A 15,739-nucleotide genomic window follows, 5' to 3' on the forward strand; every position below is an offset into this window, starting at 1 on the left:
TTAGGAGAGACTGGGTTTCACCATGTTGGCCAGGCTGGCCTCAAACTCCTGACCTCAGGTAATCTTCCTGCCTTGGCCTCCCAGAGTGCTGGGATTACAGGCGTGGAGCCACTGCGCCCAGACTTGCTGTTTCTTCTAATGTTTACCTACATATTTTTGAATAATGTGTGCATACTTCTATGTCTTGATTCTTTCATTTTAGATGTTATCTGTTGTCCTCCTATTATAATAGATGAGAATTTCAGCTGTCTTTCACCAAACTTCCTTTCTCCTCATTCTCCCAGTGAAATTATATCATGATTTTTAATGTTTTAATATTTGGTGTATTTATTACTGTGACTATAAATATTGTCCATTCCTGAGCCAAGTTTGTTACCGTGTTCACATTTTCCTTATGGTGTAATTTTTTCCTTTTTTTCTGGAATTAATAACTACCTACATTTTGCGTTTGGTTTGGTTTTGTTTTGGATCATCTTCATTTTCCATGTCTTCTTAAATTTAAGATACTACTAAATTTCCACAGAGCTTTTAACAACTCTGAAAAATATCCCTTAAAGCATTTTTTTCACGTTATCAAACCAGCAGGATAATATCTAGGTTTTATTTTTTCCCTCACTTTCAGTGTTCCACTTCTTCCCTCCATTCTGAATTTCTCTCTATGACATTTGTGTAATTCTAAGCCAGGAATTCTTTTTGTTGTCATTCTGGGATTTCCCTTTGCCACTTTCTAGTATTGGATTCTCCATTTCTTAGATTTTGTTTTTCCCATTCTCAGGCTATTTCCTAGTTTCTTGGTTTATTGCCTTCCCGTAGCTTCCTGAATAAAGTCACGTCCTTGTACGAAGGATTCTGTTTTAGTCTTGTTCTTGCATTACTATAAAGAAATACCTGAAACTGGGTAATATATAAAGAAAAGAGGTTTAATTGGCTTAGGGTTCTGCCGACTATACAGAAAGCATGGCATTGGCATCTGCTCGGCATCTGGGGAGCCTCAGGAAGCTTTTACTCCTAATAGAAGGTAAAGTGGGTACAGGCACATCACATGATGAGAACAGGAGCAAGGAGGGAGGAGGTACCACACACTTTTAAATAGTCACATCTCACGAGAACTCACTCACTATCACAAGGACAGCACCAAGAGGATGGCATTAAAGCATTCATGAGAAAGCCACCCCCATCATCTAATCACCTCCCAGCAGGCTCCACCTCCAACATGGGGATTATAATTCGGCATGAAATTTAGAGGGGACAGCAACGTCCAAACTATATCAGATCCATAACAGATTACCCTAAAACTTGTGGTTAAAATAAAAACATTTATGTTTTTTAAGAATCTACAATTTGGTTAGGGACCAGTGGCAATATCTCATTTTTGTTCCACTTTTTGCATTAGCTGGTGTTGCATGGCAGTTAATGTTGGCTTAAAGCTTACACTTTAGTGCTGATACATTTGTATGTGGCCTCTCCATGTGACCTAGGCTTCCTCACTGCATGGCAGGGGTAAGTTCTGAGGGTCAGGATTCCGAGAGAGAGCCCTCCAGCCAAGTGGAATCTCTATCATCTTTTTTGGTTTAGCCCTGTATGTTATTCAGCATCATTTCTGCTGCATTTTGTAAAGTTAGTCACCTAGTCCACCTAGATTGAAAGCGGAGAGAAAGTAGACTCCAACTCTCGATGGGGTGGCTAAGTTCAAGAAGTGCATATTGGTCTGGAAATATGCCTATGACCATTTTGGAAAACATAATCTGTCACATTCTTCCTCCTAACCATAAGAATTCACCTCTTTCCTATATGTGAATCGTCACTCGCCCCTTTCCCCAAGAACTTGCAGAGTTCATCATATTACAGATTCAGGTTTGTGTTCTTTCATTTAAATCAGGTTCAGGTACAGATGAGGCTTCTCAGTTGTGTTCCTGGAAAACAATTCTGATCCGAACACAAGGGAATTAAAGAGATAAGGTAGCTGCGCCTCTCACACCCATTATATAGTGGTAGAACAAGCCTTGGGTTACCACTATAGATTCCGAAAGAGAGAAAATAGGAAGCACACAGGAGCCACTGGTTCATAGCAGTATGGAAATCCAACTGGGCACATTTTTTTGATGAAGACTTAGTTTATGGAAACTATTCTTCACAGAGTAATTCTTGGTTCTTGGTTCTACCTTCTGCATCATTCTTAATTTCTGTAAAATATAGTCCTTGTTTCCAAGTGCATAGTTTTTTCAGCCTGCTTTCTGCCTGTAGAAATTAAGGTTCCAATAGCATCTTTTACATTTGGTACTGTCTCTGTCCCTTTTAGACCCAAGATGACAAAACTCCTTTAAAATGCTTATGATTTTCTTATGAATCAGTTTTTTCTTTATATATATATATATATATATATATATATATATATATATATATAATGTGTGTGTGTGTGTGTGTGTGTGTATGTGTGTGTGTGTGTGTGTGTGTATTTTATTGTGTTTTAGGTTTTGGGGTACCTGTGAAGAACATGCAAGATTGTTGCATAGGTACATACATGGCAATGTGGTTTGCTGCCTTCTTCCCCATCACCTATATCTGGCATCTCTCCCCATGCTCTCTCTCCCCAACTCCCCACCCCCCACTGTCCCTCCCCTAGCTTCCCCTGACAGACCTCAGTGTGTGATGCTCCCCTCCCTGTGTCCATGTGTTCTCATTGTTCAACACCCGCCTATGAGTGAGAACATGTGGTGTTTGATTTTCTGTTCTTGTGTCAGTTTGCTGAGAATGATGGTTTCCAGGTTCATCCATGTCCCTACAAAGGACACAAACTCATCGTTTTTTATGGCTGCATGTGTTCCATGGTGTATGTGTGCCACATTTTCCCTGTCCAGTCTATCATTGATGGGCATTTGGGTTGGTTCCAAGTCTTTGCTATCATAAACAGCGCTGCAATGAACATTCGTGTGTATGTGTCCTTGTACTATAACAATTTATAATCCTTTGGATATATACCCAGTAATGGAATTACTGGGTCAAATGGAATTTCTATTTCTAGGTCCTTGAGGAATAGCCACACTGTCTTCCACAATGGTTGAACTAATTTACACTCCCACCAGCAGTGTAAACATGTGCCTATTTCTCCACATCCTCTCCAGCAGCATCTGTTGCCTCCAGATTTTTTAATGATCGCCATTCTAACTGGCTTGAGATGGTATCTCATTATAGTTTTGTATTTCTCTAATGACCAGTGATGATGAGCATTTTTTCATATGTTTGTTGGCCTCATATATGTCATCTTTTTTAAAGTGTCTGTTCATATTCTTTGCCCACTTTTGAATGGGCTGGTTTTTTTTCTTGTCAATCTGTTTTAGTTCTTTGTAGATTCTGGATATTAGCCCTTTATTAGATGAGTGATTGCAAAAATTTTTTCCCATTCTGTTGGTTGCTGATTCACTCTAATGATTGTTTCTTTTGCTCTGCAGAACCTCTGGAGTTTAATTAGGTCCCATTTGTCTGTTTTTGCTTTTGTTGCCAATGCTTTTGGTGTTTTAGTCATGAAGTCCTTGCCCATGCCTATGTCCTGAATGGTTTTGCCTAGAATTTCTTCTAGGGTTTTTATGGTGTTAGGTCTTATGTTTAAGTATTTAATCCATCTGGAGTTAACTTTAGTGTAAGGTGTCAGGAAGGGGTCCAGTTTCTGCTTTCTGCACATGGCTAGCCAGTTTTCCCAACACCATTTATTAAACAGGAAATCCTTTCCCCATTGCTTGTTTTTGTGAGGTTTGTCAAAGATCAGATGGTTGTAGATGTGTGACATTGCCTTCGAGGCCTCTGTTCTGTTCCATTGGTCTATGTCTCTGTTTTGGTACCAGTACCATGCTGTTTTGATTACTGTAGCCTTGTAGTATAGTTTGAAGTCAGGTAGTGTGATACCTCCAGCTTAGTTCTTTTTGCTTAGAATTGACTTGGCTGTGCGGGCTCTCTTTTGGCTCCATATGAAGTTTAAGATGGTTTTTTCCAGTTCTGTGAAGAAGGTCATTGGTAACTTGATGGAGATAGCATTGAATCTGTAAATTACTTTGGGCAGTATGACCATTTTCACGATATTGATTCTTCCTAACCATAAGCATGGAATGTTTCTCCATCTGTTTGCGTCCTCTTTTATTTCGTTGAGCAGTGTCTTGTAGTTCTCCTTGAAGAGGTCCTTTACATTCCTTGTTAGTTGTATTCCTAGGTATTTTATTCTCTTTGTAGTAATTGTGAATGGCAGTTCGTTCTTGATTTGGCTCTCTTTAAGTCTGTTATTGGTGTATAGGAATGCTTGTGATATTTGCACATTGATTTTGAATCCTGAGACTCTGCTGCAGTTGCTTATCAGTTTTAGGAGATTTTTGGCTGAGACAATGGGGTCTTCTAAATATACAATCATGTCATCTGCAAATAAACACAATTTGACTTCCTCCTTTTCTAATAGAGACAATTTGACTTCCTCCTTTCCTAATTGAATACCCTTTATTTCTTTTTCTTGCCTGATTGCTCTGGCTAGAACTTCTAATGCTATATTGAATAGGAGTGTTGAGAGAGGGCATCCTTGTCTAGTGCCAGATTTCAAAGGGAATGCTTCCAGTTTTTGCCCATTCAGTATGATATTGTCTGTGGATAGGTTTTATTATTTTGAGATACGTTCCATCAATACCTAGTTTATTGAGAGTTTTTTGCATAAACGGCTGTTGAATTTTGTCAAAGGCCTTCTCTGCGTCTGTTGAGATAATCATGTGGTTTTCGTCTTTGGTTCTGTTTATGTGGTGAATTACATTTATAGACTTACATATGCTGAACCAGCCTTGCATCCCCAGGATGAAGCCTACTTGACTGTGATGGATAAGCGTTTTGATGCGCTGTTGCAATCAGTTTGTCAGTATTTTATTGAAGATTTTTGCATCTGTGTTCATCATGGATATTGGCCTCAAGTTTTCTTTTCTTGTTGAGTCCCTGCCGGGTTTGGTATCAGGATAATGTTGGTCTCATAAAAAGATTTGGGAAGGATTCCCTCTCTTTGGATTGTTTGGAATAGTTTCAGAAGGAGTGGTACCAGCCCCTCTTTGTATGTCTGGTAGAATTTGGCTGTGAACTCATCTGGACCTGGGCTTTTTTTAGTTGGTAGGCTATTAATTGCTGCCTCAATTTCAGCCCTTGTTATTGGTCTATTCAGGGTTTCAACTTCTTCCTGGTTTAGGCTTGGGAGGATGCAAGTGTCCAGGAATTTATCCATTTCTTCCAGGTTTACTAGTTTATGTGCATAGAGTTGTTTGTAATCTCTGATGGTGGTTTGTATTTCTATGGAATCTGTGGTGATATCACCTTTATCATTGTTTATTGTACCTATTTGATTATTCTCTCTTTTCTTTTTTATTAATCTGGCTAGTGGTCTGTCTATTTTGTTGATCTTTTCAAAAAACCAGCTCCTGGATATATTGATTTTTTGAAGGGTTTTTTATGTTTCTATCTCCTTCAGTTCTGCTCTTATCTTAGTTATTTCTTGTCTTCCGATAGCTTTTGAGTTTTTTTGATCTTGCTTCCTTAAACCAACAAAGATCAAAAGAGAGAAGGACATTACATAATGGTAAAAGGATGAATGCAACAAGAAGAGCTAACGATCCTAAATATATACGCACCCAATACAGGAGCACCCAGATACATAAAGCAAGTTCTTAAGGACTTACAAAGAGACTTAGACTACCACACAATAATAGTGGGAGACTTTAACACTCCACTGTCAATATTAGACAGATCAACGAGATGGAAAACTAACCAGGATATCCAGGACTTGAACTCAGACTTGGATGAAGCAAACCTAGTAGATATTTACAGAACTCTCCACCCCAAATCCACAGAATATACATACATTCTTCTCAGCACATCACACCTACTCTAAAATTGACCACTTAATTGGAAGTAAATCACTCCTCAGCAATTGCAAAAGAACGGAAATCATAACAAACAATCTGTCAGACCACAATGCAATCAAGTTAAAACTCAGAATTCAGAAACTAATTCAGAACCGCACAGTTTCATGGAAACTGAACAACTGGCTCTTGAATGTTGACTGGATAAACAATGAAATGAAGGCAGAAATAAAGATGTTCTTTGAAACCAATGAGACCAAATCAGTATTTTCATTCATTTCATTAAAAGCAACACCTACAAAGCTCTGCCAAATAAGCTATTAGGGTTCCATTGAGGCTGCTGAGAGACAATGACCTTAAGATTATTTGAAGCCGTAAATGGCTGTTATTCTTATTAGACAGTTCTCTCAGGCTCCATCTTGGTTCTTTCAGAGGTGTTAACAAAGGAACTTCTAGCCCATGCTGGATTTTACTTAATTTGTTTCTTAATTTGAGAATCTTAGGGAAGGTAGGAATGAGAGATATTTTTGTTTTCAAATCCAGGAAATCTCATCTTTTTTATGTTTTGCAGTTCTTTAACTTCTCTCTCTCCTCTCACATTTTACTACAGCCAGTTGGAAATTAGGTGACACCTTCAGCACTGCCTGGAAATCTCCTTAGCTAGATTATGCAATTCAGTAGGTACATTTTCTATTTTCCATATTATTACAGGCAGCAGTGTTGGTAAACTTTCCACTAATACAAAGTTCTTCCAATGACCATCTGCTCAAAGGCCCACCAGGCTCCTCCCAACAGCCTCTTTGAGGCCCATTAGTCCTTCCTACTCTTCTTAGGGGACCTCCAGCTTATACCTCTGCTTGGCCGCAAACCTGCTCCCACATTTTAGGTTGTTGTTGTTGTTGTTGTTGTTGTCATTGTCATCATAGCGGCATTCCACTTCCAGGTACCTCAGCCCTCTCCCACTCATCTTTGTCTTTCTGTCATCTATGTTCTAGAGTCCTGAGTTCTTATTTTTGGATAAAAAGTGTATTAAAAACCGTATTTCCTATCTTATGTAGTGATAGGGTTGGATATAAACTCATTTACCTTATTTGAAATTACAAACTGACAAGTTTACTTGTTTTCATTTCAGATAAGTTCCAGGATATAGGACACGTTATTAAAAATCAAGTTTGATGCATTTCTTATTTTTGTGGGTTGTACCTGCTATTGAGTTCAAAATAAAGCAGACTGGTTCAGAGTTATTGACTTGAATTCAAGGATATTACAAATACTCTTTCATGTTGGTTATATTGTTTCTAGGTTAGTTCACATACGTAACACTAATTCCTTTAGAGAAAAGTAGTTTTAAGATAAAGATGAGCCATCCTTTTAAATGAACAAGCCGATTAGAAAACTTAATTTTTGTATGGGTAATATATTCACCTGGCTCAAAATTCAAAGAGTATAAAGGAGTATAGAGTGAAAATCTCCGTGCCACTTCTTTTTCCCTTGCAGCTTAGTGTTTTTCATTTGCATCTAAAAGTTATTTATTTGGGTTTGTGTATATATAATTCCTGAGCTATTTTATTAATCTATAAGAAAATATTTGTAGTATTATATTCTCCCCCTTTTTTATATAAATGGTAGCATATTATGTCCTTGCTTCCCCCCCCCCCCGACTAAATGATAAGGATAAGGTTTTGGAAAGTTTTTCATGTTAATACTAAGGTACTTCCTCATTATTCCTTATGACCACAAAGTATTTGTTTTATGGATGTATTATAATTCCTTTAACAAGACTGACAGATACTTTCATTTTCTCTAATCTTCCCTGAAAAGCCCATCCTTCTTCATTGCCCTCAGGGCTGCTCAACTAAATAATCTTTAAAATAATATTTTACCCAATGTGAGCTTATTTGTTGGATAAATTCTACACGTGTAATGCACATTTGTAGTTGTGACAAATACTGCAGAATTACTGTCCAGAGTAGTTTGTACCAGTTTCTGTTTCTATATAATGCGTATTTCCCCATGCCCTTTGCCAAAATAGTATGTTATGAAGTGGATCTTTGCCAGTTTATAGGCAGGAAAGAATGTGTTAGTATAATTTTAGTTTTATTTATCTTACTATTAATAGTTAAATTGAACATCTTTTCCTGTACTTGAGATATTTTTTGTTTTCCTTTTCTGTAACATGTATATACTATCCTAGTCTCTATTTTGCTCTTGATTTTTTGTCTTTAATCAGTTTGTAGGAATTCTTTATGTAGTTAGAGAAATTATCCCTCTGCCTGTGATAGAAGTTTCCCCCCAAATTTGTTACCTGTCTTATAAAGGGCTTTGTCATGTAGATTTTTTTTAATGTCAGATTTGTCATTATTTTCTGTAATGGCTTCTGAATTTGGGATCATAGAAAGTCCTTTCCTGCCCCAATTTTACAATTTCTCAATGATGTCTTCTTGTTCAAGCCTCTTTTAAAAAACTGAAACTTCAATTCATTAAATTGTTATAATGTGTTAAAATGAGGATCTGGCTCCAACTTTTTTTTCCAGATGTCTCAATGCTATTTTTTGATTGTTCTATCTTTATTTACTTGAGATTCTATCTTTATTATATCTCAATTCCTATATATGTTTGGGCTTTTTCTGGATTTTATATCTGGTTCTATTGATCGACCTCTTCATTCAGTAGTCTTATGCTTTAAATTTTGTTTTATTATTAGGGTTTTATAATTTGTTTTGCTTTATGACAGGGCTAATATTTCTATACCTTTTTTCAGGCTTTTTTCTTTCTACTCTGGCTTATTTTTCCATATACATTTTAGTGTCATTCATTTACATTTCAAAAGAAAAACAAATGTTTTCTCCCCACAACATTTCTAACTCAGGTTAATTTATATCATTAAATGAAGTAATAGTACTCCCATAAAAAATTATAAATTGAAACATGTTTCAATATAAAGGGAAACATTTTAGTTGTTAGTATTACATTAATATTTAAAACATAACTGTAAGTACCTTATCCTTTACATGAGAATGCCTGCTGCATATAAACTCACTGTATTATTCATATATTGGTTTTTAGATGATTCTCAGTCTGGATCTAGGTCTGAATTACTCTAATGCTTTTATGCTCCAGTTCTCTTTAAACTTTGCTAAGGAGGAAAAATGTTAAGTGTAAAATATTTGTTAGCTTGCAAAAATAAATATTGAGTATATTGTTCAGTGACTGAATCCCAAGTACATAATGCTGTGCGACTCTAATATACATGCGTGTTTATATATGCATGGTTTTAACATTTCAACATTTTAGAATCTCATCTGTATACTTAATTTTTCTTTAAAATTTTCTAGAAAAGCAGTCTTGACTTTTAGTCAGATTTTGACAAATATAGAGACAGCTATTAGCCTCTACTTGAATAAATGTTCTGGATTAAATATTGTTCTCCATTCCCTCTATGGAGATACTGATTGATAGCAATGGAATGCTGAAAACTCAAGAATGGCCTGTCTATTCATTTCTACTCTGATCAGTTGAATTGCATGCTTTCTAAAGTATTCATCATCCTTTTTGTAGAAACCACAATTCTACAATTCTTTTTTTTTTTTTTTGGAGGGGTGTCATATTTTATCACTTTATATAATATTTAATTCTGTTATATAATTTAATAAATAACCACCTGCCATAAAATATTTCACCAATATTGTGCTTGACCATTGTTGTTTAGAATAATTCTGAAATAATTTGACATGTTTTATTCACAAAATCTGATCTAATGATCTTCTATTTTTCTCTTCAGTCTATACAGTAACCCAAGTGGGATGCCTCCTTATGCTTCTCAGGGCTTTCCATTTCTTTCTCCATATTCCCCACAAGAAGCAAACAGAAGTATCACTTCTTTATCTGTTGCTGACACGGTTTCTTCTTCAACAACAAGTCATAGCACAGCCAAGCCAGCTGCTCCTTCATATGGCGTCCTTTCAAACCTGCCATTACCTGTTCCCGCAATGGATGCCTCAATACCGGTTGGTATTGTCAGTTATCTACATTTTGTGCCACTGAAACATTTATTCAGTCAACACACGTTTATTACATGCCTCCGTGTACCAGCCACTAAGTTAGACACAAAATATAAAAAGATTAAATCACATTTTTAAATTCAAGTAACGAACTCAGAAAGATAACCAACAAATAATAACTTAAAATATCGAGCTTCTAGTTCTGGTGGAGTAGAATAGACAGCTAGAGTTTTGGTAGACACAGTTAAGGGAATGGTCAGTGCTCCTAGGGACCAAGGTAGAACTAGTAGATTGCCTTTACAATAATGTGATTCTGTTTTTTTTTTTCACCACTTTCGTGGTGATTCAAGTGGTGCATAATAAAGATAGCAGGTGCTGAGTAAAAATGAGGCAGCTAAGCAAATACAAGCACTTATGCTTGAGCCCAGAGTTTGAAAGATTGTTATTAATATGCCAGAATAACAAGGGGATATGTGAAAGCCAGTAACACCGTCAGAGGCATTGAGGTATAAGCCAGATGGCATTTTTGTGAAGCTGCCTGTAGATCTCTCAGGCTGCCATATAGGGTGTGGGCAAAGGCAGAAAAATGATCATGTGGGAGCAGCACATGTCACATTTTGATGGGTCTGCCAAAGTATGCTGAGGGCTTCAAGTGTTCCATTGGCTTAAAAACTTGTATGTTCTTAAGCTGGTAACTGTTGCTATGTGGAATGTTACTGCGGGAGAGATTAATACTTTGGACATAAAACATTTAAAGGGGCAAAAAAATCTTTTCAATTATAACCCTCAGTGACTTATCACCCATAGTGTAGTACTCAATTATAAAACCATACTATATCCAACATTACTGGTTTCAGAGTTTATAATCATTTAGAATATATAAACTCAAGTGGACTTTGTTTTTCCAAAACTTTTCATTTTATTGTGTTAATGAATGTTAGGAACAAATTACAATTAGCAGTATAAACACAATTACAAGAGGATTTTTTCAAGGGTCCTCAAGGATAAACAGTGGCTACTCGATTCCCCATCTACCCCTGCTGTCTCATCTAACTGACACATGTAAGTATTCAGACTGTTGTTAAACTATTGCTTTTCTATATGAAATGCCTTTCACTTCAGAGAAACATATTCATATATACCAATGAAATCTATAGCCATACACTTAGACAAGAAAGAGAACTACTAGTTCTCCACCTAACACAGGTACTCACATGGCCCTCACCAAAAAAAAAAAAAAAAAAGTAATCCTATGAATACTATGCTGAAAAAAAGATAGACTGAAGGAAGAAGAGGAGATTAAGGCCATGTGAGATGTGAAGATGAAAATATGATAATGAAAACAGTTATGGGATACAGTACATTAAAGATGACATTTATTAGTAATTGAAAGCAGTTAAAAAAAATGGCTGACATTTAATAATATCATTTAAAACTTTTCTTTAGACAAGCCAAAATGGTTTTGGTTACAAGATGCCAGATGTCCCTGATGCATTTCCAGAGCTCTCAGAACTAAGGTAAAAAACCTGGAGAGTAAAGTTGGTGACACTGTCTACTTTATTTGTAAGCATAAACCAAACCATTATTTCATATCCATATTAAAATAACTGATTTTTTAAATCTTCACTTCCTATACAGTATGATGGGTGTCTTAGTGGGAAAGTTTTAAAAATCAGGTCCTATATAGGTTGTATTTGTTGAGGGACTAGTACATACTCAGGGATTTTTATAGGATTTTTATAATGATACAATAGTTATTAAGATAACAAGGTCCTTTCTCTCATGTGGCCTGCATTCTTTGAAAAGTATTTTTAAATACATTATTCCTGACAATTTCAAAATATATCTTGGCCTATTTTAGATCGTCCATTAGGAGATAAACTTTAGGAGATAAAGTTCCTTTAGGAGATAAACTTTACATATAGAGAAATAGATTAAAGTTATCATAAAGTATTGGGTGTTTTTACAGAGCCAAACTTTTATTCAAATTTATAGCAGAAAAGTTTATAATCAAATTTAAGGTGCAAGTTTTTCATGGAACTTTGCTTCTCTAAGATGCTTCATGCAGAAAATGGCTTTTGGCCATTCAGTTTTGGGAAGCATTGTGTCCTTTATACTCCCATTGAGAGTTCGTGATACTGATAAGGCTCTTATTGCTAAGACTACTGAATGAAGTTAAACCTTTTTTTTTTTTTGCAGTTCTTTTTGTCTTTAGGGTATATCTCATCAAAGACGTACAGCCAGGAACCCATGAGAAATCCTATAGTTAATGGGTTTAACTTTATTTGCATCAATGTTTTATAGTCATTTTGAGGAAATAGTGATTTGTTATCTTCTGTAATGATAAATTAATATTTACAGTATACTGCATGCATGTTAAAGGTTAATATGCGTTGTAATGCTTACAATAACCCCATAAGGAAGTTTTCATTTAATCAGGTTATCTTTTTTGCTTTTAAATTTTTTAAAATAATTGTTGTGAAAACATCAAAAATACAAAAAAGGTGAAGAAACTAGTATGATGAGCCTCCCTGTGTCCATCATGTGGCATGAACAGCTGTGAACCCTTTTGCTCACTGTACTTCATGCCTCCTTCCATCCAGCCTTCTTGGAGGGCTGTAGGTATGAGTCACGATTATTTTAAAGCAAATATCAGATAATACATCCTTTTTACCGATCAGTTCTTCAGTAAATTTCTCTACCAGGTAAGGATTTTCTTTCCTTTTTTTAACCATAACCCCAATCACCATCATCATCATACCTAACAAAATTAATGATAATTCTTTAATATTACCTTATTTCTTCAGTGTCTTAATAATTAATCTTTTTGTTGGTAGTTTGTTTGAGTCAGGATTCAAAACAAGTTCCACCTATTGCATTTGTATAGTGGATCTCTTAAGTTCCTTTTAATCATTGAACCATTTCTCTACAACCTTTCTCTTTTACACACACATACACACACACACACAGAGACACACTTAGACATATACATAAACATTAATATGGGAATAAATACATGTAGATGTACATACATGCATACATATATATTATACTTAGTGTATATTTATTAAATTGGTTATTTGTCCTATAAAATCTTCCAGGTCCTATTTTTTCCTTAGTGCCTCCTTGTGGTACCATTGAAGGTGTTTCCCTCTTTCCCATAGTTTATGCTGCTGGTGGCTAGAAGTAGACAGGGTTCAATTCTTTTGCCAATACTTATGTCATAATTAGTGTATGCTTCCTATTACATCGCAAAAAGCAGCGGTGAGGTTTGGTTGCCCTTTTTTTAGTGATACTAAGATTATATCAGATTAAAGCACCTGAAATCATTGACTATCATTAACTCAGTAGTGGTTGTAAATATGATTTTCTGATTTATCATTACCACCAGAATTTATTAACCAGAATTACTATATGAAGAACTTGTCTTAACTACATATTTAGTTACACTGAAATACACCTCATACAGGAGCAAGAAAAATGCTTAATATTTCCCCTTATAGTATCAACTTTCTCAATAATGAGTTGATGCAGTATCCATCTCCAGAAGTTATTCTGATGGGTGAGAAACTCAACTTGCCTTCTATATAATTTCTGACAAAGTAAAGATGCTATGGGCTCATCATGAACATTTCTTCTTCTAGACCTACAGTGGGCCATTTCTCTCAAGGACACTTGTTCTTTTCCAGAATAACAATACCACTATTGTTACTAAGGTTATTGAATGCAGGTTAAATTTTTGATTTTGTGGGTTTCTTTTTTTTTTAGATGGAGTCTCGCTCTGTCGCCCAGGCTGTAGTGCAGTGGCACAATCTTGGCTCACTGCAGCCTCTGCCTCCCCGGTTCAAGCAATTCTTTTGCCTCAGCCTCCCGGGTAGCTGGGACTACAGGTGCACACCGCAATGCCCAGCTAAATTTTGTATTTTTACTAGGGACAGGATTTCACCACGTCGGCCGGGATGGTCTTGATCTCCTGACCTTGTGATCCGCCTGCCTTGGCTTCCCATAATGCTGGGATTATAGGTGTGAGCCATTGCGCCTGGCCTGTTCTTGTTTTTTTACAGTTCTGTTGTCTTTGGTATGTGACATGCCAGAATATACTGTTGTTATTGTTTTTTTAATCTCTTCAAATAATTTTTCCCCGGATGTTTATATAACTTAGAAAAAATGGGTTTATTTATTTTTACAGCAGTCAATTTTCTTTGAATTTTAAAGACTGCTTTTTTTCCCTTTTATTTAATTATCTTCAAATTATCCAATATTTTTCTATGGCTCCATAGTCAAAAATAAGATTTGCTTCTATCCATATTCCCTCTACCTAGTTTTCTCGCCATACAAATACCCATTTTTGTTTTTGGTTTAGCCCTCCATTATTTCTTTTCTTTAAATATTTTATGAATATATGTACACACATAAACATCTACACACAGAAATATATCTATAGCTCTTACTGTGACAGCCACACATCTGTAAGCTAAATAGGCCCAGAGGTTAAAGCAGAGTTGTTGTGACTGCTTATGCACCTTTTCTTACTGGTCCTACAATAACTGGCAGTATATACAAGCAAAGAGTATTTATCTTTTAGAGTCTTGGGAGATTTTACTAGCTACATTTTGGCCAACACATCCTTGGAATAAGGCCCTGAACTGGTCTAAAGCTGACTAGATAGAACAATTTTCACATAAAAGTTTTTCACAAGCCAAAATGTTACAGTAACTACTCTGGCCTCTTTCCAGTTCTGTTTCCCTCCTGTCCGTACATACAAAGAAATGATTAAGAAGAAATTCTTCTAATGCTTGCTTATCTGTGGACTTTTACTCCTCTTAAATTTAGTGTAGTACTAGTATGTTCAACATTATGCTTGGAAGAAATAAATAGCTTAAATTTTACATATCAGTCTGGTTCCTATCAGAGAAATTTAAGAAATAAGTGGTATTGTAAAGCAATTAAGTTAAACAGATTTTAGAACAAGAAAAAATACTTAACTACATACTGCTTTCCTATTTTAAGAAACCTAAGCTGAATAAGGGAGAACCCTAGTTTCATGCATTTTTCTTTACTTGAGTTAAGTTACTTTGTCTTTAATTTCAGGTCACTGTATAACTCTGAATAGTTCTCCACAGTTGTGATTTTTAAAGAAAGTAGATATATTGATAAATCCATTGGACCAGAATTTACTTTTACGGATTCTGTTGAGAATGTATTACAGACTGCTTTATGTCCCATTGTGGTTGATGTTTTACATGATTTTAAGGTTAAAATTGGCTGCCTTATGTGTATATGTAAAAATTATGTAAACCCTATCAACTAAATAAAGCTAAAAAATTATAAATAGTTGTCTTGGAGAAAAAGTTGATATCTGATATTTATTAACGTTTTTTCTTTTGTGTTTCTAGTGTGTCACAACTCACAGATATGAATGATCAAGAGGAGGTATTACTAGAACAGTTTCTGACTTTGCCTCAACTAAAACAAATTATTACTGACAAAGATGACTTAGTAAAAAGTATTGAGGAACTAGCAAGTATGTCTTCCCTGTTCTCAGCTCAAATTTTCTGAAAAAAATCTGGTTTTTACCTAGAAGTAAACTGGAGATTTACCTTACAGGAAAAAATCTCCTTTTGGAGCCCAGCTTGGAAGCCAAAAGGCAAACTGTTTTAGATAAGGTGAGTTAGTGATCATTTAGAAGAGATTTGTATAATTTAAAAATAGAATAAAACATCCTTTCATTTTCTCTTTTAGTATGAATTACTTACACAAATGAAGTCTACTTTTGAAAAGAAGATGCAAAGGCAGCATGAACTTAGTGAGGTAAGACTGTTTAGCTTTTTCTCTTTGCCATAGAATTTTCTTTTCTTTTCTTTT

The 15,739-nt window shown here is 35.6% G+C and overlaps 1 protein-coding gene across 4 annotated transcripts in view; it reads left to right on the forward strand.

Annotated features, from left to right (window-relative positions):
- The window catches only part of VPS37A (VPS37A subunit of ESCRT-I), an 89,918-nt gene that overhangs the window by 22,068 nt on the left and 52,111 nt on the right, over nt 1-15,739 (forward strand). For all 4 annotated transcript variants that reach the window (XM_017539629.2, XM_017539628.1, XM_017539632.2 and 1 more), the window contains exons 5-9: nt 9,655-9,880; nt 11,321-11,391; nt 15,271-15,398; nt 15,482-15,540; nt 15,617-15,685. In XM_017539629.2, the coding sequence (XP_017395118.1) occupies nt 9,655-9,880; nt 11,321-11,391; nt 15,271-15,398; nt 15,482-15,540; nt 15,617-15,685 (553 nt within the window). The remainder of the gene's footprint in view (nt 1-9,654; nt 9,881-11,320; nt 11,392-15,270; nt 15,399-15,481; nt 15,541-15,616; nt 15,686-15,739) is intronic.

Source organism: Cebus imitator, unplaced genomic scaffold, assembly GCF_001604975.1.
Source record: "Cebus imitator isolate Cc_AM_T3 unplaced genomic scaffold, Cebus_imitator-1.0 Scaffold120, whole genome shotgun sequence".
NCBI classification, from domain to species: Eukaryota; Metazoa; Chordata; class Mammalia; order Primates; family Cebidae; genus Cebus; species Cebus imitator.